We start from the raw sequence: 27,069 nt of genomic DNA on the forward strand, positions 1-27,069 counted from the left end.
GCTAGGAGTTTTTTTAATAAGCATTATTTCTTTATGGTAAGTACATAGGTAAGCTGTAATACCAGTAGTGTTATAATATCTTGGTACATGGCACTGTGTTACAGGTTTACTACGATATGTACGAGAAGTCAAAGGAGAAGTATGCAGCCGAGATGCAGATGTATGCAAAGCGAACCCAGACTCCTGTGGAAGATGATGTGTGAAATGAAATGAACTAAACTAACAAATATACAGCCACACATGGAATCAAACACACTGTTTGTTGGTATCTGTTATTTTGGATGGAGGTTAGGAGTGCTTTGTCTTCTTGTGTAAATTGAACACTGGAGTGAAATGTGACATTGGCTTACAACCTCAATTTGTCACTGTATTTATTTTCATGCCAATGTATCTAGAGGCGGTGAAGCCAATTAAAGATATGTGTAAGAAGAGCTTTCTTGGGGAAGTTGAAATAATGTATCACTCCAGTAGATACCTTTTTACTTAAGCTTGTTCCTCTTGAATGGATGGTGGCAGCTACAGGTTAAAGGCACAGACACCCATTACGGTACACTTGACCAATGGTGGAACCTGTGTTTGTAAAGTAAATTTACAAAAAGAAGACATTTTACTACATATTTTTAGACAGCAGTAAAGGGCACGAGTTCTGTGTAGCATACTACGAGATGAAACATGGCTGCAAGATAGCGACCTGCTGCAGTAATTCGATTGTTGGTAGGTCTGGTATATCTATTCCGTATGATACTCTGTCACATTACAGAGCTGCTTCCTGCTCCATTCATGGATGTGACATGGAAAGAATAATAAACTAAAAACTGTTTATATGACTGTGCAGGAATTTCTTTTTTTTCCTCCCCATGCTGGCTGTATGTGTGGCTGTTCCCAAGAGGTGAACAAGATGTTCCCAGTTCTGGATCAGCAGAAGTTAGTTGGCTTTGGCCCACTTGTGTTTCGTATCTGGTCACTGCCTACCTCAGCGATCTAATACAGAATTTTGCATATGTAGCCACAGGGAAGTGAATGTTATTGTGTGTTCCAAATCAGTACATCTATTGACGAGTGATGAAGCCCATCATGGGCAGTACCAGATACACCTTCGTCCTCAGAGAATGACAAAGGGTACTAGAACTATATAAATAAAGATTTGTTCCAGTTGTCATCATGAACAGTGACATATAAGCAGGCTTCAGCTCTCTCAGAGTTTATAATTTTGCAAAGATAATCCTGCGAAATCACTAGGAACTACTGGCTAAAAAGAGGTAAATTTAAAATTTATGTACAGAACTTTCATCAACACTTATTTTTGAAGAACAAGAGCAACTTATTGATATTTTTTCAGATTCCAATTGAAATCTAAGTTAATTTCCTCATTACTGCTAGAGTTTTGGGGCACATTGAAGCAGGAGTATCCACAAGTAGGTAACAAGACCCTACAGGTTTTGATACTTGTTGCAAGATCCTACTTACTTGATGTAGGTTTTGTTAGCACTGGCAGTCATCATCACGAAATACAGATTGCAAATGACTGTAGAGAAAGAGATGCAAGTTGCAATTTCCAATCTTCTCTCAAGATTTGAAGAACTGATGACAAAGTTCATTGAAATGTGTTTCCAATAATTAATAAAGAAATTACTATACTTTGACACATAAGTTTATTTACCCAATACTTTGAATTAGTTGTTATGTGCAAAAGGAGTCACGAGTATTTATGTTTCCCTGTGGACCCAAGACACTTAAAGACCACTGCGCTGGATGAATAAAGCTGCAATAATAAACATTGATTTTTGAAATCCCACCATAGCATAGTGGTTAAGTTATTTGGCTGGTATGCTGAAGCCAATGGACTCCCATTATTGATACTGCTGGTCAGACAGTAGCAACAATATTAATGAATTATGAATGGAGAGAAATATAATGAGACTAATTTAAAGCGATTTTTGTGCACTTAGAAGTCAGTATCACATGTTAATAAATGTTCAGAATTGTAATCAATCTTTTTATTGCTACACTGCAAGTTTTACTACTGGTCCTCTTTAATTTTAAATTGGTTATGAGAACTGGTATGGAATTAGTAGCAATAAGCACCATCATTCAATATGAAACTAACCATTTCAATTCCACAAGTCCTGAAAGCTTTTGTTATATGCTCTCTTAGTTTTTAAGTATGTAAATAAGCAATATGTAGCAGTTGACAGCTGATATGGTGGTCAGTATCAGAATGCATTCATCTCATTGTGAATACACTACAGATGCTACTTATAGTGGACGTATAACCTCGTAAGAATGCCTAATGAAACCTGTAGAACTGGTTAGCCCTTCTGGTCTTAAGTATTGATCATGAAAAAAGCTGTTGTTCTTCAGTATGTATGAAAATGTAGTGGCTAATCAGTATAGAAATATTCTGCAGCAAAATGATTTAATGACACATTTTGTACACCACTGCAATGTGAGCCATGGAAATAAATTTGAGTCACAGCATCAAACTACTTTAATATTATTTCTTCTTCACAAGATTCTTATTCCATGCAATGATATGTTGTGACTCACTAACAGGGATATAATACTCTTCTTGTATTCATTCTAATATCTTTCATAAGAGAATTGGTGACGCAATAAAGTTATTTCATAAACATGCAAAGTGGCCCTTTGCTGTATCTGATTAATCTTTTATTTTGCTCACATAGGTCTGTCACTTTAATGAATTGCGAAACATATGCTTTGCAAAATTCTTCAGATGTACAGGGTTTGGGCAAAAATATGGAAACATGGCAAGAAATACATGCTTGAACAAAAGTGCAGATAGTAGCCAAGCTTACAGGTTGCGCTGTTGTTCAGAGTGTTTCAGAAGAAAGTTTATATCTGAAGAGCTTTCTTTTCCAATACATCTATACTGCGGGTTCATGAAATTCCTCTTGGAAACTCATCCCAGGAGGGGTGACTTAAATTGGCCTCCCTGCTGTTCAGATTTGAGCCCTATGGATTTTTTTCTTATGGGGATATGTCACAGCAGAAGAGTGTGCCAATAATCTGACTTCTCTGGAGGAAACTAAAGAAAATAACAATAGTGAACCGGCAGCCATCCCAGTTTCAGAATGCCAAGTTGCCATGCAAAATTTTGTTCATTGCTTAAACGAGTGAATAGGCACACTGGATTGCATTTAAATGACATGTTTAAGAAATAAATTCCTTAACTGTGTATTTCAGTAATAACAGGGTGTATACATGGACAAGGAAAAAAAAAATTCCCGGATTTCCTGGTTAAAAATACACTTTCTCCCGGGTGAAAATAAACTATTCCCGTGTTAAGTTACTGTTTACTTTTCCTCGGCACTGTAAAACTTATCAGTCATTTGAATGTTTATGGTTTTATACGCCGATGAAAAATTCCCGGCACTTTAGAAAACGAAACTCGTGGGGGGGGACACACGTTTTACAAAGATCTTTGATGTGCAGCAACATGTACGCTGCATATTTTCGTGTTACCAAGGTATGAATTCGAATTCCACCAAACACTGCACGTTACTTTCCAAAGAATTGAAATCGAGATTGCGACGTGCTTTTGTAAGCCAGTCATAGCTCATGTCACGTGAGCTCGCCAGCTGATGACAGCGTAGGACACGTGATGTAGTCAGCCAATAGCAAGATCACTCTTAAGTAGTGCAAACACACAAATAAGAAAAGTTAATGGTTTAAATTAATGTACATAGTGTTGCTACAAGAAAAACAATGGTTTCACATATAATCGTGGCTCTAAGATCAATAAGCTGTAAGCAAAGACATTGTAAAAGAGAAGCTAAGCTTCCACATATAATATTGATCTTTTTGCACGTGTTACACTTTGAGATATATCACACTAATGTGTACTACTAAAATTTTTAATAACGACTTAAGTGTCTGATCTTCTGAGCTCGAAATTCTTCTAGTCAGTCTTACTCAAAGAGTTGATTTTTAATTGAGAGTCAAACGCTCTTGTGATTTAAGAAATTCATCGTACATTATCGCACATTGTTCATCTTATGTAAAAGGAAATTTAAGAACCTTCAATGCAATCGAGGTGGGTGTTTAGTTTTTTAATATAATTTAAAGGAAATTTACTTTGAAAGTAACGCTTTTCAAACCACCATATTTTCCTGTGACCTGTTAGAAACTGATTCGTTTCAGCAGTTGCCAGAGAGCGCCATATAACAGGCGCCACTGCTCTTGGGCAGCTATGACGACGCAGGAAGCTATTACATTCGTACGTGTAAAACATTAAAAGATCTGCAGTATATTACAAAAGAAACAAGGCATCAGAGGATACTTCAAGAGCATCGGAATTTTGTGAACCATACTAAAATACATAATTCGGCTGAATGTACACATTCGTATGTCCAGATTCGGATGCAAATTTTCTTGATTACCAGTACTGTATTATCTCATGTTTGAGTCTTTATTATGGCATAATACCATGCGAGCTAGGAGATGGAAAATGTGCACTTGAAATGCAGCGAATAGTTTAAACTAGCCAACAGTGTGAAATGAAACACTTCGTTTCAAATAAATTGACTACCTCAGCGCTAAAGATTAATAAAAGCCAAATCTCTTTAGCAAACCGACAAAAATAAGTTCATTGTTGTGCAAGTTTATTAATTCTTGACTGTCAGAAAGATGGAAATAAAACCTGAAACTAATAACATATTTTAGTCTTCCGTAATTATGCGAACGCATTTTAATTCATTTGATAGCTCCCGACCACAGAAATCCGTTTTGTTTTCATTTAATGTGAGGGCAATAAATGAAGAGGAAACAGCAAAATCACTAAACGTAAACACGGGTCACATGGAGACTACCCACCTCCCCACTACAGCTCAGATTTCTCCGTGCATCAGCCCCGTATCTACGATATTTCCGAACCGGGACAATAGTAGATAGCGCCGCCCAGCCACACATCTGTAGGCAGAAGCGGGAGAAGGTACTACCCATACGCGACACAACTGCGCATGCACAAGAGCCCACCCGCAACTACTCAAACGAGTCTAATGTACACAACTGTCATGTCACGCTCATCGAAGGCAATTTGTTGTTAGGAGGCATTGCATAGTCTTCCTAAAGCCTTTGACACACTTTGCTGTTGGCAGACACTCGTATGAGCACTATGTTTTGCTGTTGTATATGGCGCATTTACTGTGCTACTTCAGTTTTATTTTCGTTATTTTTTTTCTCATTCATGTTTTGTTGCTGCAGTATTATTCTGCAGAAGCGGGGTACAATAAAATTATTTGTTGGAGAATTGGTTCTTACCAGGCAAAATCACAAAAATTTCACTGATAACTAAAACAAAGAAAAATTCCCGGAATTCAAAAAAATTCCCAGGTTTTTCCTGGTTTTCTCCCGGATGAAAAAATTCCCGGGTTTTTCCCGGATCTCCCGGGTCGTATACACCCTGAATAAAGATTTTGTCAATGGACTTCAATCTCTATTTTACTCTGACACATCAAAAAGAAAGTTTCTTTTGAGACACCCTGTATCTGATCACCAATGGCACCTGTGCCAAGCCTTCAATAAGATGCAAGTGTCCAAGTGTCATTTGTGGTCAGAACAGTGCTCTGTGTAGTTGTTAGTGAAATTATTTAAGGACAACGTGACTTTGCACATGGGAAAATTGTTGGTGCTTGTATGGTCAGTGCTTCATAACCAAAGTAGCTGAAGTATTTGGTGTTTCAGGGAGACACCATACAAAGAAAGAGGGAAAATATAATCTGCTAAATCAGTGCACAAGTGTATGTTAAGTGGTCATGATGGTGTCCCTGAAGAGCATTGTGGCAAAAAATAAGAGAATGACAGTTACAAAAGATGCTGCAGAACTGGATGTCACACTTGCAAACCTTGTCAGCACTAAAATAATGTGAAGGAAGCTCCATAACTAGGGAACTGCAGGGTGAACTGGCATTCCAATCCACTCTTCAGTGATTCAAATACCTGCAACTGGAAAATGTGGTGCCAAAGCAATAAAACTTGGACTGTGGAGCAATGGAAGAAAGTCATTTGGTCAGATGTGCCTTGTTTCATGCCGTTTCCCACCTCTGGCAGAGTTCATAGGCCAAGAGTGAAACATGGTGGGTTTAGGTGATGATTTGGGCAGCCATATTGTATTCCGTAGGGCTCATCGGTATTCTGCAAGGTTGCGCTAATGACAAGGATCACGTGACCATTGTCACTGATCAGTTCTCTCCCACTGTACAAGGTTTGTTCCCCAACAGTGCTACTGTGTTCCAAGATGACAAGGGCCCTATTCACACAACTTGCGTCATCTAGAACTGGTTTTATAAGCATGAGGACGAATTGTTGCATCTGTCCTGATAATCAGTCACCAGATCTCTCAATATTATTGAGCCTTTGTTGTCTACTTTGGATGTTCGTTATCCACCTCCATCGTTGTTACCTGAACTTGCCACTATTTTGCAAGAAGAATGGAATAAGATTTCCTTGAAAAACATGTAGGATCTCAATTTATTCATTTCAAGATGACATAGAAGCTGTTTTGAAAGGCAACAGGTTACTTTAGTAGTATTAAACGTGTAATTTTAGTCTAACCCTGTACATCTTGAGGTAAATAACGTACCTTATACTGAAAGTTTGGCAACACTTTTTAAAATTACTCAGTTCTAACTGTGGATAGGATTATGTCATCATATAGACTAGCAAACTTACATTTTTATTGCACAATAAAATTACCAGCAGTATGTGATTATTAGCAATGGCTTTGCTGCAAACTTAGTGTTTGCCATTACAGTAAAAGCAAGGACAAATGTTCTTTTGGCAACACACATTATTTCTTAATTCAAAATGACTTCTTACAACAAATATAGTGGCAATGAATGATAATTCAGTGCCTATGTATTTACTTACTGTGCAATAAAATGCTGGTATGAATAATTACCATAATCCATTAGTCAGATTTTAGCATTTGGTCCTAGTATTTTTGGAAACAACAAGAATCAGCCAGCAGTTACTACAAGGAGCTCTAGAAGAAACATTTTATGCCAATGTCTTCATTGTAGTTTGTTATGGAAAAGTGGAGGGTAGCGAGGAACAGTTGTTTTACAACATGCTGCTCTGTTACTGACAATGATGCAAAGGCCTGTTCTGCTCTATAGCTGACAAATAAAATACCATGATTTAGATTTAAAAGAGTATTTCAGAATGTGTGGCTGCTAAGTGGCTGTGATGGCAGCTGTCTCTCAACATGGACCCAACTCCACAGCTGCTGGGAGTACTCCCAAAGATGCAATCACAGTAGCAGGTGGTAGTGTGTAAAGCGATGGATAGCAACAGTGCTAAACTGGAATTTAATGACAATTTACAACAAGACGACGACGCCACATTGTAGCTCTCCAATAGTAGGATGAAAAAATCTTCATACTACTTTTTGGGTCATGATGGAGCAGGTTGTTATAACATGTCACAAAGTTATGACTTTTGATATAAAATAATATCAGTTTATGCATGTGGAAACTGACACTTAAGAAAGTTCTCAAGCAACAAGGTCAACAAATTTGAAAAGTGCTCCATGACACTAGGGTCATAGTGATAATCATTTATTTCTTTAATAGAGGCTATTTATTCATGATGAAGCATATTACTTCTTCTGTAGCATAACTGATAGGATATACCTGGGATGAAGTCCTTGTTTACCCTCCCACCATCAACAGGTTCACAGTAATGCAAACTGGAACAGTACAATAGTTTAAATGTGAAAATTAGCAGCTGTGATAACTAAAAAGAATGATGCAGGTTCTGAAATATTTTATGCAATGAGCTTTTTTCTTCGACTGTATTTAGCAGCAAACCACATTGTCACTAAAAACACAGAATAGGATGTGTGTGTCGATTTTTTTGTTGTGTGACTGACAATGCATTACATTGTCCGAGTGGCTCATTGACACTCGTTCAAATTTCTTCTGGCTATACGTATTGCAGCACTGTGTACTGCTCACTTATGCAATGCTGTGACCATCATGAGTCACATCCAAAAGCAAACAGTGCTTGCGTTGGACAGCCAGTCTCATGGCAGCCACATGTAAAGATCACACCTTGCACCTTACAGGTTCCTTCTTATGAGAAACTATTGGAGGACCCCCTCCCCCTCCCCCCCTTCTCACACACACACACACACACACACACACACACACACACACACACACACACACACACACACACTGCACTCCTTCATTGAAATTGAAGCCATAACACACACAAATTAGTTTGGTTAAATGGACAGAACCAGTTTATTAACTGCTGATGTTTTATGACAACTTGACAGCACAGTATTTTAAAAATATCAGCATCACAGCAATTTTTTTTTTACAATATTTTTATATACAGCAAAATATGTGAACATAAAAACCAATGTATTACAATGTAAAATTTACATTTAACATTGCCTTTTAGTACCTTTTTATAAGTCTTCTGAAATTTTTATGCTCTGAAAGAGTCTTTCTCCTTTCTGATGGCTCCCATTGTAGCAATTGCTTCACTTAATCCGGCATGCTTCTGTACTGATGACTCATGTACACGCATAAATGGGTTTATTCGCTTTTCTTCACCTACAGGGGGGAAGAAAGCACACACATACCTAATGTAAAATATGTTTACACTTAGATACAGTTAGTGTCAACACAAACTATTTCACTTTCACCAGCTTTGAATGGTCAATGTGAGAAATACAACAAAATAAATTGCAATGTCAGAACAGTGTAATAGAGTAGTAGAAATATTTGTAGATCTTAATAAATTTATAACATTTGACCAGATTAGGAACTATAAAATTCAACACAGTGTTTCCTGTTGTGCAAAATTGTGAACAATACAGGAAATTAAATTTGTGTGAAAAGATGACAAGCTGCCTAAAGAAGCAAAATCTTTAAACTTTAGGCAAAAGCACATTTTTGACGAATTTAGTAATTGGGTTTCATCAGCATAGCAGAAAAAAATGTTGATAATAAATTTTTGCATGTTTGGAACAACGAAATGTTATGGCCCCTGTGCCTAAATTAGCATTAGGAGTACAGAATACCAAATCATAATCTTTAATAAATTAGAAAATTTATTGTATCCAGCAGCTTTGTACAAGTAACAGATTTCTTGGAGGCACCTGCATATAATACTTACTAAAAATTCTTCAACATGTAAGGTAAAAATGTATAGTTTCTGAATAAGGTGGGTATGTTTCAAAGTTAGGATAATAGTAAAGGAACAAAATATCCCAATAAGTTTGATATGTAGACTGCCAGATAATAAATTAACACAAGTATTCCTATTTTAACTACAAAGTCTCATACAAGAATTATCAAGAGAGAAGAAAATTACGATAATTGCAGATTTCAATGAAAGGAATAAGTTAGTCCAATGAAACAGCAGAATGTACTGATCAGAGTTTGGTATATAGTTACAGGTTAGATACAGAAGTATGACTGAGCTAACTTAAGTTTATAAAGATAGATGAGTAATTTGACAGGATGATATTGATAAGAGATGGTTCTGTCTTGATTTGAAAATTTCTGATAATTCTGCATTTCTTGTTGAACTTTCAGAACTGAACTGACCAGACAATAAGAAAATGTACAAAACATACCACTCCAGTAAAGAAAGCATGAACAGATATATTGTGGGCTTGGAGGAAGTAGTAAACCAGACACTGAATTGTTGTATTACAAGTTCTAAAATCCGACACATTTTCTTTGCACATCTTTAATGAAATCTCTCATCTAAAGTGCAATAAAAATGACAATCAAACTAAAGTGAATTACTTATGGCAAATAAAAGTGTTAAGTGCTAAAAGAAGACAGCTATACTAGAACCAAATAGTAGTACAAATGAATACTTTACATCAAATTAAATAAAACTGCAAGAGTTTTATTGCAGGAGTTTTAAAAAAGATTCATCCAATTTCACAAGGCAATATCTTCCACATGGATGAAGATACATGAGGGGGTTGATTTCTCCCTTACCCACAGGACTAGAAAGTTTTTATTTTCAACCAACCACCCAGTTTTACAATATTGTGAGGTCATACCAATTCCTTCATCATTGCTTTACTTAACACAGTGATAAGTTTTGTTGTCATACATCCACGTAGGCAGCAATAATATAAAATAAACAGCGAGCTAGGTGAGAAAAAATTCGCGATCTGTGTAAGAAAATCACTCAAATTCTGAGCTAGCAGCAAAATCCCACAATGAGACAGTTATCTAAAATATAATTAGTAATCAAATAAGTGGTTAGCAGAGATCTGATGCAACTTTGATGTTTAATGCTTCAAGTGGGTCACTACTGTGGGGTAACACTTGTATGTGACAACAGAGTGATATAATGAAACTTCATTTTATTTTTGTTTAATTAAACAGTGATTTAGCTCATATAATTTAATTTCATTTTGTCATTGTTTAATTGAACTCAGATTAAACTATGATTTTGCTCATATACGTTTAACTTCATTACACGTGTAAGTATGTCATGTGCCTGCTCCTGTTACAGGAAATGGCACACCTGCCCAAGTGTTAACGTAGGGGTTGTCTTACATTCACAGACAAAGCTTCAGAAAAAGAAGTCATATGCAGACTTGATTTGGAAAATTTGAATGGGTGGGAGCTTGGCTGAGCATGAGGGCAAATGTGAGATGCGAGGAGGGGAGTGATGAACAAGCAGCACATTTTGTCTTTCTGCCACCATGGGAATGTATGTCATATACACTCTTTGACATTGAACCTGGACGATAGCCAGCTGCTGTAGAGTCTAAGTCAGTACCAATCAATACATTGGACAAGCAACATATCCATACTGATAGTATTCTAAACCCACCTATGTGCACAATCTGCCAACACTGTAGGCTGCAGCAGTTTCTGGAGAAAGTTGTCTTCAGTTAGAGCTGTTGTGCGGCATCTACACACATGGTCTAATGGGTAACTGTATGTGAATCTGAATGCGATGTCTAATGCTCGAGACCACTTGTTGCCTAAATTTTTAGAGCATCTTTTGTCTGAATGCTGGAGTCACGAGTGTAATGGTGGCAAAGCTACAACATATTTCATTTTTGGACACACCAGTGGTAACAGTTCTTGCCAATAAAATTTTTGAGACACATTTCATGCAGAATGTCTGCTTGCGAACACCGCATGCACCAGAACTCTGCGAGTGGCAGTGCCATGCTCCCTTTGCTTCTGTCAAAAGCACCACCTACTGATCATTGCTCTGAGCAGTATAAAATACTTTATTGCCAATGCCTTCTCTGTGTGATAGTAATGGAAATACTATCGACGACAGTGCTGCCAAAGCAGAGTTACCAAACACAGCCTTCCAAAATCCCTTCACCACAGAAGACGAAGTAAATATTCCCGAATCTGAATGAAGAACAGCTGCCAACATGAGTAATGTAGTAGATATCCTCATAGTAGTGAAACAGCTTAAATCACTTAACAAAAGCAAGTCTTCCGATCCAGACTGTCTACCAGTTATGTTCCTTTCAGAGAGCGCCGATACAACTGCTCCATACTTTGCAATCATACACAACCTTTCGCTCAACGGAAGATCTGCACCCAAATACTGGAAAGTTGCACGGGTCGCCACCAATGTTCAAGAAATGCAGTAGGAGTAATCCACTTAACTTACCAGGCCCATATTATTAACAGTGATATGCGGCAGGATTTTGGAACATATATTGTGTTCAAAAATTATGAATGGTTTACTGACACACTGTCAACAGAGATGTAGAAAACATCATTCTTGTAAAACACAACTAGGTCTTTACTCACATGAAGTGTTGAGTGCAATTGACAAGGGATGTCAAACTGATTTATTTCTAGATTTCCAGAAGGCTTTTGACACTGCACTACACATGCATCCTGTAATGAAATTGCATACTTATGGTATATTGTCTCAGTTATGTGACTGGATTCATGGTTTTAAGTCAGAGAGGTCACAGTTCATAGTAACTGACAGAAAGTCATCGAATAAAACCGAAGTGATTTCTGGCATTCCCCAAGATAGTTTTATAAGCCTTTTGATGTTCCTTACTTATATAAACAATTTAGGAGACAATCGGAGCAGCTGTTTTAGGTTGTTTGCAGATGTCACTGTTGTTTCTCGAGTAGTAAAGATTTCAGAAGATCAAAACAAATTGCAAAAGATATCTGTATGGTGTGAAAGTTGACAATTGACCCTAAATAATGGGAAGTGTGATGTCATCCACATGACTGCTAAAAGGAATCCATTAAACTTCGCTTACACAGTAAATCAGTCAAATCTCAAGGCCATAAATTTAGGTAAACGCCTAGGAATTAAAATTATGAACAACTTAAATTGATAGGAACACACAGAAAATGTTGTGGGGAAAGCTAACCAAAGACTGTGTTTTATTGGTAGGACACTTAGAAACTGTAACAAATCTACTAATGAGACTGTCTACATGACACTTGTCCGTCCTCTTTTAGAATACTGCTGTGCGGTGTGGGAAGCCTACCAGATAGAATTGAGAGTACATCAAGAAAGTCCAAAGAAGGGCAGCACGTTTTGTATTATTGCGAAATATGTGAGAGAGTGTAATGGACATGATACAGGATCTGGGATGGACTCCATTAAAACAAGTGCATTTATCGTTGTGGTGGAGTCTCACAAAATTTTAATTGTCAACTTTCTCCTCCGAACGCGAAAAGATTTTGTTGACAGCAACCATCATAGGGAGAAGCAATTGCCATAATAAACTAACGGAAATCAGAGCTTGCACAGAAAGATATAAATATTCATTTTTTTCCGCACACCGTATGAGCCTGGAATAATAGAGAATTATTGTAAAGGTGGTTCGATGAACCCTCTGCCAGGCACTTAAAAGTGATTTGCAGAGTATCCATGTAGATGCAGATGTAGTTGAGCATTGCTCCACAAAGAATTTCTACAATTTGAATTTCATTCTTGATACCAACAAGCTTCTATCTCATTCCTTTTTGTTTTAGAAGCAATTCTTCATGCAATTTTTTCATCACGAATTTGTGTGTTCATCAAGCCACTGTTAGTAACTGGTGTAGTGTGTGCTTTACTGTCACTGGTTGATTCCTTATGGTAAATGTATGCAATAGACAGTGCTAATACATTCTGGTGTGCTCTGTTCTATAGCAAACTAGGCATGCTGCACATTTTGAGGTCCGTGTATTAACTTAGGGCTAAGGTAACGCTGACTGAAAGTTATATTTAAGGTATTCAGACCGATTTAAACTAACAAAATCACCCAGTTTTTAAGCTACCCAAAGTAGAAGGAAGTTGTTAGTGCCAGTGTCAGAAAATTTCTGTAGGGGTCTAGTTACTATTTCAGAGTTTTAACATGGAGGAACTACATTAATCATAACCAGTATGCATATTTCACTACTATTCCCCCGTCATATGGATACTATGTGACAAACAAAACTCAAATTCATATATTTGACAGTTGATTCGAAGCTCTTCAGAGACATTTTTATATTGATACAGCTTGGTTTTCATAAAGCAGGCAACTATATCCATTAGTACAGCTCACCGAGTCAAGATTGTCAGAAGACTTACGTGTAAAGGTTTTCTTCGAATGTAATTAAGCAATTTCTTCTAGCAATTTTCAGCTCCATTAAATAAAGCAGAAAACAAGGACCTTGAGAGCACTGGTATGCACCACAATTAGAACTGACAACTTTCACTGCACATACATCACAAGATGTATGTGGATCCACTGAGCTAACAAGATGCTGCTGGGAGCAGGTCTCTCTCATTGCAATATTGGTCACAGTGCCTAATAGCACAATGTTGCAGATAATGAAAGATGTTACTTATGTGAAGTATGTCATTCCTAGAGGAACGCCAAGTGAATTTAGCGGAATAATTCAGGTCCACACACCAAAATAAATGCACTCTGACAAGATTGCCAAATATTTGTAGTGATGTTGCCAATTCTTAGCTGTGCCAGAGGCAGATATGTAGTGAAATGCTTGTCATGCTCACCTTATATGGTCTATCAGAGGGGAGGCACAAGTCCATTTGGTTTTTATGCAGTGTTATCCCCTGATTCTTTCTAACATTGCCTTTCAGGCTATCTGTATTTAAGGCATTCACTTAGATTTAATCTAGAATTCCTCATTTCTGAAGCCTTCCAGCATGTTAACACCAGTATTATAGAATTTCAGCACAGGGATAGCGAAGCTACAGATCTTAGTTTTCACTCATGCAGCATACGGCTTGTGAAACATTGAGGTATATAACTTTCCATCACAACTAAAATTTCCCCAAAATGCAAATGAATAAAACACTTATACTGTCAGTTTGCAACAAAGCTTACTTCACTGGACCAAAAGTAGTTGGAAATCAATCTTTCCCCATAAGCCATGAAAGAGTAAGGTATCAAAAACCTTGTCTCTCTAATTTCATGTGTCTATTCAAAATCTTGTCACACGTCAAACAAGCAATTGATTATCTAGACTTTCTATGTTAGTTTACATAGCTACATAAACAAAAGCAAGAAGAAATCCTAATTTATCCATTTGTATAAATCATTCAAACAACTGCAGAACAAACCCATCAAAAATAGTCTGCCACTTACAGTTTTAATACTGTAACTAGCAGCTGAGTCAATGGTAAATTACAGTCATGGTCAAACATTTGCAGCTATCTGCTGCTGTGGTAGTGTCCATGCTAAATATTCAACCACTGAGAAGTATACTGTGATGCGAATTTATCTTTTGTCACAGCATTGAACGAACAGAAATTGTTGCAGAGTTCTGCCTGCGTCACTAGCCTCCTGTTGAACCTCTTTTCTTATTGGGCTTTTCGTATTGCCCTGAAAACAATACACCAAGGTAAATGTGCATATTCTATGGGGAGAAACTTCCTACATTCTATTCCTCCAGAAACGCTCGTCTTGTGCGTCAGTATCACATAGTGATTGGATAGCTCTTGTGAGTGAACAATTCACAATAATAATAGTAATATTAACAAACTAACAATAAATTAAATTTATAATATTACAGAAGAAGGCTGACAATTAAAAATAAGTAGTAACAGGCTGGCACAAGGCAAATTTTTTTTTTTTTTAAAGCATTTTGTTACTAAATTCCATTCCAGCTATTAGCAGAGTAAAAAAGAAAAAACTGATATGATTCATATTTGTAGTCCAACAAGATCAACTGGCAACTACCCTTGCCTCAGATCACGAGGGCATGGTGCCATGGAATGAACATGACACTAAATTGTTTAGCACTCTGTCATTGCTCTGGTGGTAGTTAATGCAGACATTTCACAACATGACATACAAAGCTAATTGAAATGTAAGCACGGAATGACCACCTGGGGTAAAAAAAAATTACACTTACAACATTGATGTCACATAAATGTGATGACTATTCAGAGTACTGTATTCAGTAAAGGAAGAGAATATTACAGGAATTGAGCAGGATCACTCAGCGCCAGTCCCAAAAGTGAGTGAAAGATTGCAAGGCACCCAATATCGTCAGCCAAAATACTGCCAAGCCTCAAGCACACTAGCAAAATGAAGAACTTCATGGACAATGTCCTCACTGCTGTCCACAGCCTGCTCCGTTCCTCAGTGGTGTTAATCTAAGGGAAGATTTCAGGCTGACAGCAAAATTCAAATACTGTCAATGTTGGAAAGCTTTCTTAATAAAAGAGGAATCCTAGATTAAATCTAAGTGAATGCCTTAAATTCAGATAGTCTGAAAGGCAATGTTGAAGAGAAGCAGGAGATAACACTGCATAAAAACCAAATGAGCTTGTGCCTCCCCTCACAGTCCATATAAGTGAACACGATAGGCATTTGACTACATATCTGCCCCTAGAACAGCTAAGAATTGGCAACATTGTTGCAAATATTTGGCAGACTTATAGTGCATTTACTTTCGTGTGTGTACTTTACTTCACTAAATTCACATTCCTCTTCCATTTTGATGACATATGCTGCATACTTCTCACATAAGATGGGAAACCAAGAGAGAAAATTTAATTTTTGAACTCCAGGAATGCCATACTTCACATGAGTAACAACTTTTCTTATCTGCAATGTTGCATTATAAGGCACTGTGTCCAATATTGAAATGAAAGATACCTGCTCCCAGCAGCGGCTTGTTAGTTCAGTGCTTTTGCAGATGTCTTGCGATGTAAGTGCGCTGAGAGTTGTCAGTTCTAATTGTGGTGTATACAAGTGCTCTCAAGGTCCTTCATTTCCATTTTATTTGAAGGAGCTCCAAATTGCTAGAACAAATTGTTTAACTACTCCTGAAGAAAGGCGGTACACATTAAGTCTTCTCAAAAGCTCGACTTGGTAAGCTGTATTGATGATTATAGCTGTCTGCTTTATGAAAACCAAGCTGTATCAATATACAAATGTCTCTGAAGACCTTTGAATCAACTGTCAACTAAATGAATTTGAGTTTTGTTTGTCACGTAGGATTCATATAACAAGGAAATAGTTAAGAAGTGTGCATACTGATTATGATTAACATAGTTACTCTGTGTTAGAACTCTGAAATAGTAATTAGGCATTCATACAGAAATTTGCTGACACTGGCATTAGCTATATTAGGTAGCTTAACAAAATAGGAAATTTTGTTGGTTTGAATGTAACTGAATACTTTAAATATAACTTTCAATCAGTATTAAGTCCACCATGAAGTCATACATGACCTTCAAAATGTGCAGCATGTCTGGGTTGCTATAGAGCAGAGCATGCTGCAATGTATTCATAATGTCTACTGTATAGTCACTGTAAGGAATAAACCAATGACATAAAATACACTACACCAGTTACTAACAGTGGCTTTACAAAAACTACAAATTTGCAATGAAAAAATTGCAGTAAGAATCACTTCTAAAACGAAAAGGAATGAGATAGAAGCATTAATAATAACATTAAAGAATTTAGTGAGGTATTCTGATTGGATTGCAAGCTATATAATTAATTTTAAGTCATACTCATGTCTTGCATATTTGTGTAGTACAACACCAATAATATTAAAACAGGTCATCTGTCTCTGTTGGTATCAAGAATGAAATGCCAACTGTAGATTTTCTGTGGAGCAATGCTCAACAACAGTAGAACATTTTATACTGCCCAGAGCAATGAGCAGTAGCTGATGCTTTTGACAAAGGGTGAGGGAGGGCAGTGCTGCTGGTTTGCAGATAAATGGTCCCACAGAGCTCTGGCTCATGTTACTGGACAGTACAGTTACTGTTTGGTGTGTCAGAAAGTGAATTATGTTGCAGCTGTGGAATCGCTACACAGACGTTGCATTCAGATGACACACAGTTTACTGCTAGACCACAAGCGTAGAAGGCACACAACAGCTCTAATAGAAGTTGAGACTTCCTCCAGAAACTACATCAGGCTACAGTGTTGTCAGACCATGCAGCATTCAGACATCTATCCTGTTTGAACTGCAATTCACCTAAATCCACTTTTAGATGGAACTGAAGTGACTTTAAAATTGAACGAATACTCAGTAACAGAATGTGTTTCTGCAATTGAAAAATTAAACATGTCACTACAAATGGAACATTAGTGTCAACAATGGTACTAATTTGGCTGTTGATCTACAGCACTATTGATTTTTGAAATTGGCAACCTTTTTTTTAGCGGGAATGGGGGGACGGTGCAAAAGCAACTGAGGTCGTAAGTGCTCATATTAGAACACTAATATGAAAAAGAAGTTAAAGCGACTACACATTCAGTCCAATTGGTGCGAGGAAAGATAGCTAAGAACCAGGACTTCCTCTTGGAGGAAGGTCCACAAAATATGTTGTAGAGGCAGTAGAGGTCCCGAACCAAAGATTAAATGTCTTTCACCATGTTGCTACGATGGATAAAAAGAAAAGCACTGTTGACAGACCATATGTCGTTTCCTAAAACGATAGAACGTAGCTGGTTAAAAAAAGGGCATTTGGTCAGGAAATGATGAACTGTCAAAGGTCAACGACAATAAGCTCAACAAATGGTGACAATAAGCTTAACAAATGGTGATGGCTAAAAAGACAGTGCCCAATATGAAACCTAGCTAAAATGATCTGCTTGTGGCAAGAGGGCTGAGAGGAGGTAGGCCAAGCTGCAGGGAGGGGTTTAATTACATGGAGCTTGTTCCCATGACCAGTGATGATGCCAAAGTGACACCACCTGCCAACAGATGGCAACACTGATATCATCTGAAGAAATAGAAGAGATAGCGGGCTAAGACAGGAGGACTGCAGCATTGGCAGCAGTGTCAGCATCCTCATTTCCTGTCAGACTGACATGACCAGGAACCTACATGAACATCACAGTGGCTCCCTCAATAGCGAACAAGTGGAAGCTTACTTGGAACTGTTGCACTAAGGGAGAGACTGCATACAGCACATACAGTCTCCGAAGGGCACTGTGATAATCAGAGCATATGACACAATTAAAAACCGTGTGTCACCGGGTGTACTGAGTGCCTGATAGAGGATGAAGAGCTCTGCTGTAGATAGTGAGCAGCGTCCTGGAAGCGGATACCAAAAATGTCTGTCTTAGAGCCATCAGTGTACACAAAGGTGCTACTGTTACATTGCGTGTGAAGGTCAAGAAACGTACAGTGATAGATCGAATCGGGAGTAGTTTCCTTAGGAAGCAAACGAACTCCAAGATGGGGTGCCGCAAGAAGCCGAGGCGGTGAGGGTTCAAACCCATCAGGAACATGGCAGGTATTGTGAAGTTAAGGTGCCGGAGCAGAAGCCAAAAGTGAACTCCAGGAGGTAACAGATAAGAAGAGCATGTTCAATACTGGCGGTGACATGAGTCATCAAAAAAGGAGGCATGGGATGGGTAGCCAGGTGTGGCAGGCAATGGCACGCATATCCACTGAGGAGAACATGAAGTCAGTATGAAAGCGACAGTTTGGCAGCTTCTGCATAGAGGCTCTCAACCAGGCTAATGTAAAAGGCGCCAGAGGCCATACGGATTCCATGATAGTGGATTGTATTAAGATGCTGTAAAATGGACGGACATGCAGATGAACAAACAAAACACCCTTAGTCTAGTTTTAAGTGGACAAGGTATCAGTACAAATGGAGGAGTGTGGTCAGGACATTGGGTAGAGCAAGCGGGCATGTAAGATGTGGGAGGACCAAGGAAGTTTTTTATCAAGCATAAGCCACAGGAATTTAATAGTTTCAGGAATGGAACAGCAATAGGCCCAAGATGAAAAGATGATGGAAGTAACCCACTATGTCGGCAGAAATTCATACAAACGGTTTTGTCAGCGGAAAAGCAAAAGCCACTGTCGATGTACCACGAGTAAAGATGATTAAGACACCACTGAAGATGTTGCTCAAGGAGACAAATCTATGGAGATCTGCAATAGATCACAAAGTCATTGACAAAAAGGGAGCTGGAGATGCCTGGCAGGCGACAGGCCATAATATGGCTACAGCGAAAAGGATTGTACTCAGGACAGGGTCTTGAGGCAGCTCATTCTCCTGGATAAAGGTGTCTGACAAGGACCAACCGACGCGTACCATAAAAACTCTGACTTTTAAAAACTCCTGCAGAAAATGAGGCAGGCAACCTCAGAAGCCTAACATGTATAGAGTATGGAGGGTACCAGTCCTCCAGCAGGTATTGTAGGCTTTCTCCAAATCAAAAAACCATGGTCACAGTCTGCTATTTCCACAGCAAACTATTCATGACATGGGTTGACAAAGTGACAAGTTGGTCAACTGTAGAGCAGTGCACTCGAAATCCACATCGCACAATGGTTAGTTGATCACATAACTCGAGCCACCATACCAGCCATCCCAAGAAGCATACTTTCCATCACCTTGCAACACAGCTGGTGAGAGAAATGAGGTGGTAGCTAGAAGGAAGGTGTTAATCATTACTGTGCTTAGGTATGGGTATGACAGTGGCTTCACGCCAGCACCTGGGTAGTGTGCAATCTGCCCAAATGCAATTGTATGCATGAAGGAGAAAGTGCTTGCCGCAACATCTGAAGATCGGGATAAAGTGAGAGCATGATCTAGCTCCCTCATAGTAAAGGAAGGAGTGCTCTCACGACCAATATGGAAGTGCTCTGTTTATTCGGCCTGGAATCAAAGTATCCAACATTCAAGTTTACACTGTTAACAACACGGAAATCATTTCTGTTACTATCGGAAGCATTATGGTGTCATCAATACATAAACCGCCACGGGAAAGGTTTGCTTTCAGCCAACGTGTCTGTCACCCACAGCTAATAATGGGAGACTTTAACTGTCACAATAGAGTGTGGGGCTATCAAGACACAAATGAGAATGGAGAACTACTGGAAAACTGGGCAGAAGAACATGCGCTGAATCTCATCCATGATCAGAAACAGCCTGCGTCATTCAACAATGCAAGATGGAAGGGAGGGTATAACCCAGACCTCATATTTGTTTTCAAAACCTTGTCCGGGTCATGCAACAAATTCGTTCTCAATCCTATCCCAAAGACCCAACACAGACCAATCATGCTAAAGTTTAGACCAGTAATACTGCCACAAAAAGTACCCTTTAAAAGACGTTTTAACTTCAAAAGGGCCAACTGGAAAAAATTTGCGGACACCTTAGACATGGAAATCGTAAATTTACCATCAAACACTGAAAACTACGAAAAGTTCGTCCAAGCTGTTAAAAGATCAGCAAGACTCAGCATACCTAGAGGCTGCAGAACACTCTACATTCCTGGAGTTTCCAACGACATGAAACAAATATATAACGAATACCTGGAGCAGTACCGCATGGACCCTTTCAGTGAAGAAACCATAAAACTTGGGGATCAGCTAATTGAAACTATAAGCAAAGACAGACAAGAGTCCTGGAAACATACGTTGGAGAGTCTTGACATGAAGCACAGTAGCAGAAGAGCTTGGAACCTCATAAAGTGATTGTCCAGCGACCCGGCAGCCCCCCAAGGATCAGGTTTCCGTAACAGCTAACCAAATCGCACATCAGCTCCTTTTGAATGGTAAACCAACCAGGAACAGTAAGACTGCCACCTCATATAAGAGGCCACAAGTGACTGAAATACCACCTGAGCCATACTTCACCTCAATAGAACTGGAAGCTGCTATCAGTTCCTTGAAACCCAGGAAGGCCGCGGGTCCCGACGACGTCATTAATGAATTTATACAGAACCTAGGGCCCATAGCTAAGGAATGGCTTTTAGAACTCTATAATCTCTGCTGGTCAAACAAGACGATACCTAAGCTATGGTTGAAGGCCAAGGTAGTAGCTATCCCAAAGCCAGGTAAACCAAGAGATGATACTAAGAATTATCATCCAATATCACTGCTGTGCTGCCCTTTCAAGCTATATGAACATCTTATCTTGAATAAAATAGCACCACAACTAGAAAGGCAAATCATTCCACAACAAGCAGGATTCAGACCAGGTAAATCTTGCACTGGCCAGGTCCTCTGCCTAACACAATACATAGAGGACGGTTTTGAGAAGGGAGAAAAAACTGGCGTGGTGTTTGTCGACTTATCAGCAGCTTACGACACGATAAACCACAAAATCCTCCTGGGAAAAATTTTCAAAATGACGGGAAACTACCACCTTACTGAAGTTGTGAGATCACTGATCTCCAACAGAAGATACTATGTGGAATTTCAAGAACAAAGAAGTCGCTGGAGGAACCAGAAGAACGGCCTCCCACAAGGTAGTGTTTTGTCCCCCCTACTTTTTAATCTGTATACAAATGACCAACCAGTTGGACCGACGACAAGAAGCTTTATCTATGCTGATGATGTAGCCATTGCATGCCAATCTAGATTAATCAAACAGATTGAGAGAAACCTAACAGATGCCTTAGAAGAACTAACTGAATATTACAACGGGAACCAGCCTCGACTTAATCCAGCAAAGACGCAGACTTGTTTATTTCAACTAAACAACAAGGAAGCAAACAGGGAATTACAATTGGAATGGAACTCAGTTAAACTTCAACACTGCCCAAACCCAGTTTATCTTGGAGTCACGTTAGATCGAACAATTGTCTTACAAGAAACACGTAGAGAAAACTAGAGCGAAAGTCAACACACGGAATGGCATAATCCGTAAACTTACCAACTCACACTAGGGAGCAAACCCTGAAATTCTACGTGCATCATCCCTGGCATTGTGCTTTGCTCCAGCTGAATATGCATGCCCCGTCTGGAGTAGATCGACACATGCTCAGAAGCTAGACGCAGCACTGAATGCCTCATGTCGATTAATCACGGGATGCCTGAAACCTACAAACCGTGATCTCTTTGATATGTGTTCTGAAATAGCCGCCCCCCCCCCACACACACAGATCAGACGGCAAACGTTGGCGATGGCCGAACGAAGCAGGCAGTGCGAAGATAGAAGACATCCCCTGTACGCACATCAGCCAGCGGAGGCAAGACTTAAATCTAGGAAAGACTTCATAAAAGTTGAACGTCCACTAACCGAAAGTCAGTCTACAACTAGAGAATCAATGTGGAAACAGAAATTGGATAAAGGCAGTCTGAAAAGTTGGAACATTAAAGAAAAACTTCCTGCTGGATCACAATTGGAATGGAGAGTCTGGAAGAGCCTAAATAGACTTAGATGTCAAATGGGAATATCACAGGATAACCTGATCAAGTGGGGATACGCCGAAGAAGAGCCCTGCCAATGTGGAGGAAAACAAACCATGACACACCTGCTGACCTGTCCATCTTTGCTGGCCCCATGCACTTTCCAAGACCTGTGGTTGGCCAACGACGCTGCAGTGAAGTGTGCCGAACACTGGAGAGAGATATGAGCCTTGCTTTAGACAATAATGACGACTTACAATATGTGAAGATCATGAATGTATATATGAATGAATAACTATCATTTACTTGTATTTGTAATCTAGTATATATAGCGTATTAATTAATTACAGATGTAGCTCAGACACGATTAAATAAATAAATAAATAGTAAAGGCGACATTGTAACATTCACAATTGTGAGAGGAGAAGAGTATCACCCAAGCCTCCTCCACTCGTTTCTGAGGAAGAAAGGAGGACTGATAGTAGGTGGAGCTTGAAATCTCCACAAAATACCATCCTAAGGTGTTGGAGATAGCAATAGGGTGCAAAATGACATTATCTGCTACTGTCAGGCTGGAAACCACACAGTGGAAGAGGGAGTGAGACTGTCAAAAGAATGAGTAAATGAAATCCAGCTAGCTTTTTTGCTATTATGAAGAATACGATGACACTGTGTATGCAAATGTTTATAACAAATATAGCTCACCATTATAGGATGATCATTAAAATCGCAGAGAGCAGCACACCTCTGGGTGCAAACTGCATTGTGGCATGTGGCAGGGGACCGGAATACAGCAAGGTACAGATGAACTGCAAAATATGGAATGTTCTGCGGCAGTAAAAATAAAGTACTCTATCTGGTCATCACAACTGAGGAAATGATGTTTGCAGAAGGTCACCAGGGAAGAGTAAAACCTCCAGTTGGCCTTAAAAAGCCGCCAAGTCGGTTTATACATAGGTGGAGTAGGAGTCAGCAAACTAATAGTGCATGGGAAATGGTCGCTTGAGTATATATCTGAGATGACGGACCACTTGAGACAACGGGCAAGGTGGGCAGTGGAGAATGAGCGGTCCAGATGGGAATAAATGTGCATGGAGTCTAAAACGAATGTGGGTGCTCCAGTGTCAAGACAGACAAGGCTGAGTTGATTGAGAAGGTCAGTCAAGAGCCCTCCTCTCTGACAGGTTGTAGAGGAGCCCCAAAGGGGATGGTGCACTTTAAAGTCACCGAGCAGGAGAAAACGGGTGAGGGATTGAGCAATAAGCTGGAGGAAGTCTGCCCTAGTGACACCAACGGACAGAGGGATAGAGACATTGCAATGAGAAAAAGTGATGTGAGGAAGGATAACATGGACTGCAAAAGCTTGCAGCCGAGTGTTTAGTGAGACGGTTTTGCTATGAATGTCATTCTTGATGAATAGCATGACTCCCCCCCCCCCCATGAGATGGAATGCCATCCTCTGAGGTAAGGTCAATTCAGACTGAAAGGAAATGCCACATGTCTAAGTGATCACGAGGATGCAATTTTGTTTCTTGGAAGCAGAAAAAAGTGGATACTGGAATTCCAAGAGCAGCTGCGATTCCTGCTTGTTGGATCTAATGCCACAAACATTTCATTGGAGAAGATTCATAACAGGAAATGCGGACTAGGGAACAAATGAAGGGTAATCATCTAGACAGCTGCAGAGTGCCAGGCTTCGAAGATTCACTACTACAGGGCCCAGAGACTGGACGATCCTGTTCCGTAAGATCTACAGAGGCAGTGGCAATCTCCTTGGGTTGGCTTGCAGATTACAGGGCAGAAAAATGGTAGGTGGTGCGCACCAGCCAAATGGAGGTTGAACGGGTGAGGGTATCAAGTGGCGATACCACTGAAGAGGATATCCGAGTCGGGGAAGGAGAAGACCATTTGCCTGTGTGATTTCCTAGATGCTTTGCGGTTGTCAGATAAAGACTCAGATGTCTTTTGGCTGGAGGGGGACAAAAAGCATAAAGTCTCCGTGGGAGTATTCCTTTTGTCTTTTCTGCCCTGCTGGTTGTGAAGCAGTTGATTTTGCCGCAGGGGATGAAGATTTAGTGGCTTGCTGCACAGCTGTAGAAGGAGACGGGGATCCTATTGTGCTACTGGGTGATTTTACAACTGTAGTACTGAGCTGGACGTCACAAGCCTGCATCGTAATGTGCTTTGTGGAGCGAGGTATGGTGAGAATGGTACTGTAAGTACCAGATGGTAAAATGTAGGGCTTTCAACTAGCCGACAAGTTGTGAGTGACAAGGTAAGGTATTGCAGGATGGCCCACTCATCAGGGTACATGGGAGATTTGCGGGATGAGGCAGCATGGTCACCATCACAACTGACACTGCAGGTAGGAGAAGGCAGACAATCTCCTCGAGAGCATCTCCACCACAAGTAACACATTTGGCTGTGTTTTGAAAGGACATGCGAGTGTGGTTGTAACGCTGACACTGGTGGCAACACCTTGGGTATGGGATATATGTTTAGACCATGACGATTTCATAGCCCGCTTTAATCTTCGATGGAAACGCTACTTAATCAAACGTGACAAAAAGAGTGCATTTAGGCACTAAGGTAGCAGCAACCTTTTTCATTACCCAGTGAACTGCAGTGACATCCCGATCAGACAGTTACGTTTGTAATTTCTCCCTCTGCCAGACCATCAAGCAGTCAAATGTACATAACACCACACGAAGAATTCAGCATCTGATGGGCCTAAACATGAAGAGGATAGCTGTGGAGGAGCGAAGCAGTTGTTACACTTGAAAACCACAATTGGTCTCCAGAAGCAAAGACCCATTATGTAAACAAGAGCAGGATTTTACAGGGCCTATAACTGGATCAACGCCTTTCTGAATAATAAACAGATTAACCATAGCAAAGGACTGTCCTCCTTTGGTATATGATACCAGGAGGAACTAAAGTGCAGCTGGGAGAGTCTTTGAATCTTTAGCCTCATTCCATTTACGTGTAGTGGACATAGACTAAGATGGTGACTGACTCACTGCACAAAAATATCCCCAGGATTTCCAGCGTCTCCGATGGTGTGCTGTGACTAATAAAAATACAAACTTTTTTAAAGTATCCACCTGTCTCCTCCCTCCCCTCTCTCTCAGAGGGGGCTCAGCCTCATTAGGTGATAGTTGACATCTCAGGTCACACCTTCTGAACTCACCAACTGGCATTTTGGAAAGGTAACAGCTCAGGTAACCACCCATTCCTAGGCGTGGCTGGTATCAGGGGGTACATGCGAAACCTACTTGTCGACCCGGGGCTGGGAATTATGCATTACCCAGTCACCTATTATATTATGCATGGGCCAGTCTTTAGGAGTGCACAGGGAGGAAGAAGAAACAAAGAGAAACTTCAAATGCCGAGTGGAGGAAAGGTAGGAGAAGGAGAGTGAAGAAATAAAGAAATAAGAAGAAACAGATGAGGGACTGTTCTGATGCCAGACTACTGAAACTTCAGAACACATTGCCAGAAATATACCAGACATAGGAGGAGGAGAGACATGCAGCATGGAAAGGGAAGAGGTGCTGCAAAGCCTGGGGACTGGTGGTAGCCAAGCACAAACTCACAAAAGTGTGATGAGCCCCCTGGGAGGTGGTTGTAAACAGTGTTAACACTTTTGAGGTGGCACCTGAGACTGACTCAGGCACTGGCTATGAGCAGTGCCCCAGTGAGGCTCTCGCTCCGTCTCAAAAGTGCTAATCCCAAGCGGTACCATTTCCAACCGATCCATCTGCAGGGGGCCGGGAAGGACAATGTATTGTTGTCACCTAGTTCGCTTATACTGTCAGCACTGTAAGAACTGTAAATTGTAGCAATCGATAACAAATGGAAATCACAACTATGACTGTGAGAAAAGTGGATCTATGAGTTCATGATTTGTAAGTGGTTCACACACACAATATGATGCTAATAGTATGTTAATGGTTATTCAAGAAACAGAGACCATAAAAAACTGTAAAACTGGAAGGAAATTTGATGTCACTGAAGTAAATGTTCATAGGTGGTGTCAGATGAAGAGGAAATTAATGAGCACTCTTTCTACAAGTCAAACTTTCAGGGGACCAAACCAGGGAATGTATCATGAATTGAAGCAGCTGGATCTCAGTACAGGCACAAGAAACACAATTAGGGGTTCCCAATTATTCAAGAAATTATTTGAATGAAAGCACTGACTTGAAAAGGAATTTTCTAGCAGCATCATATCATCAGGCTATGAAAATGGCATGGCCATTTGCAGGGCCATATGGACAATGCCAATAAGAAATCTGTTTATTTTGATATGCTGTTAAATGTTACTGTTAATGTGAATGTGAAGGGTGTTATACGTGTTCCTACAAGAATTTCTGGCCATGTAAAGGCCAGAGTAACAGTAATGCTAAGGCTGCTAGCAGATTGGAAGAAAGATCGTACCATATGTGGCTCTCAGCTGGAAAACCATACTGAAAGAAAAACTGCCTGCAGG

At 39.7% G+C, this 27,069-nt stretch overlaps 2 protein-coding genes across 6 annotated transcripts in view; one reads left to right on the forward strand and one right to left on the reverse strand.

The window, feature by feature from the left end:
* LOC126458312 (high mobility group protein B2) overlaps nt 1-827 on the forward strand; it is a 35,028-nt gene extending 34,201 nt beyond the window's left edge. Inside the window, exon 5 of the mRNA XM_050095260.1 lies at nt 105-827. Coding sequence (XP_049951217.1) covers nt 105-203 — 99 coding nt within the window. The 3' untranslated portion in view covers nt 204-827. The remainder of the gene's footprint in view (nt 1-104) is intronic.
* Nucleotides 1-27,069, reverse strand: part of LOC126458311 (hydroxyacylglutathione hydrolase, mitochondrial) — a 111,333-nt gene that overhangs the window by 18,441 nt on the left and 65,823 nt on the right. For 4 of the 5 annotated variants that reach the window (XM_050095254.1, XM_050095258.1, XM_050095257.1 and 1 more), the window contains exon 6: nt 8,240-8,585. In XM_050095254.1, the coding sequence (XP_049951211.1) occupies nt 8,458-8,585 (128 nt within the window). In that variant the 3' untranslated portion in view covers nt 8,240-8,457. Of the gene's footprint in view, nt 1-8,239; nt 8,586-27,069 lie in introns of those variants that run through there. The other variant, XM_050095256.1, reaches the window with a different exon arrangement.

Source organism: Schistocerca serialis, chromosome 2 (genome assembly GCF_023864345.2).
Source record: "Schistocerca serialis cubense isolate TAMUIC-IGC-003099 chromosome 2, iqSchSeri2.2, whole genome shotgun sequence".
Classification (NCBI taxonomy): domain Eukaryota; kingdom Metazoa; phylum Arthropoda; class Insecta; order Orthoptera; family Acrididae; genus Schistocerca; species Schistocerca serialis.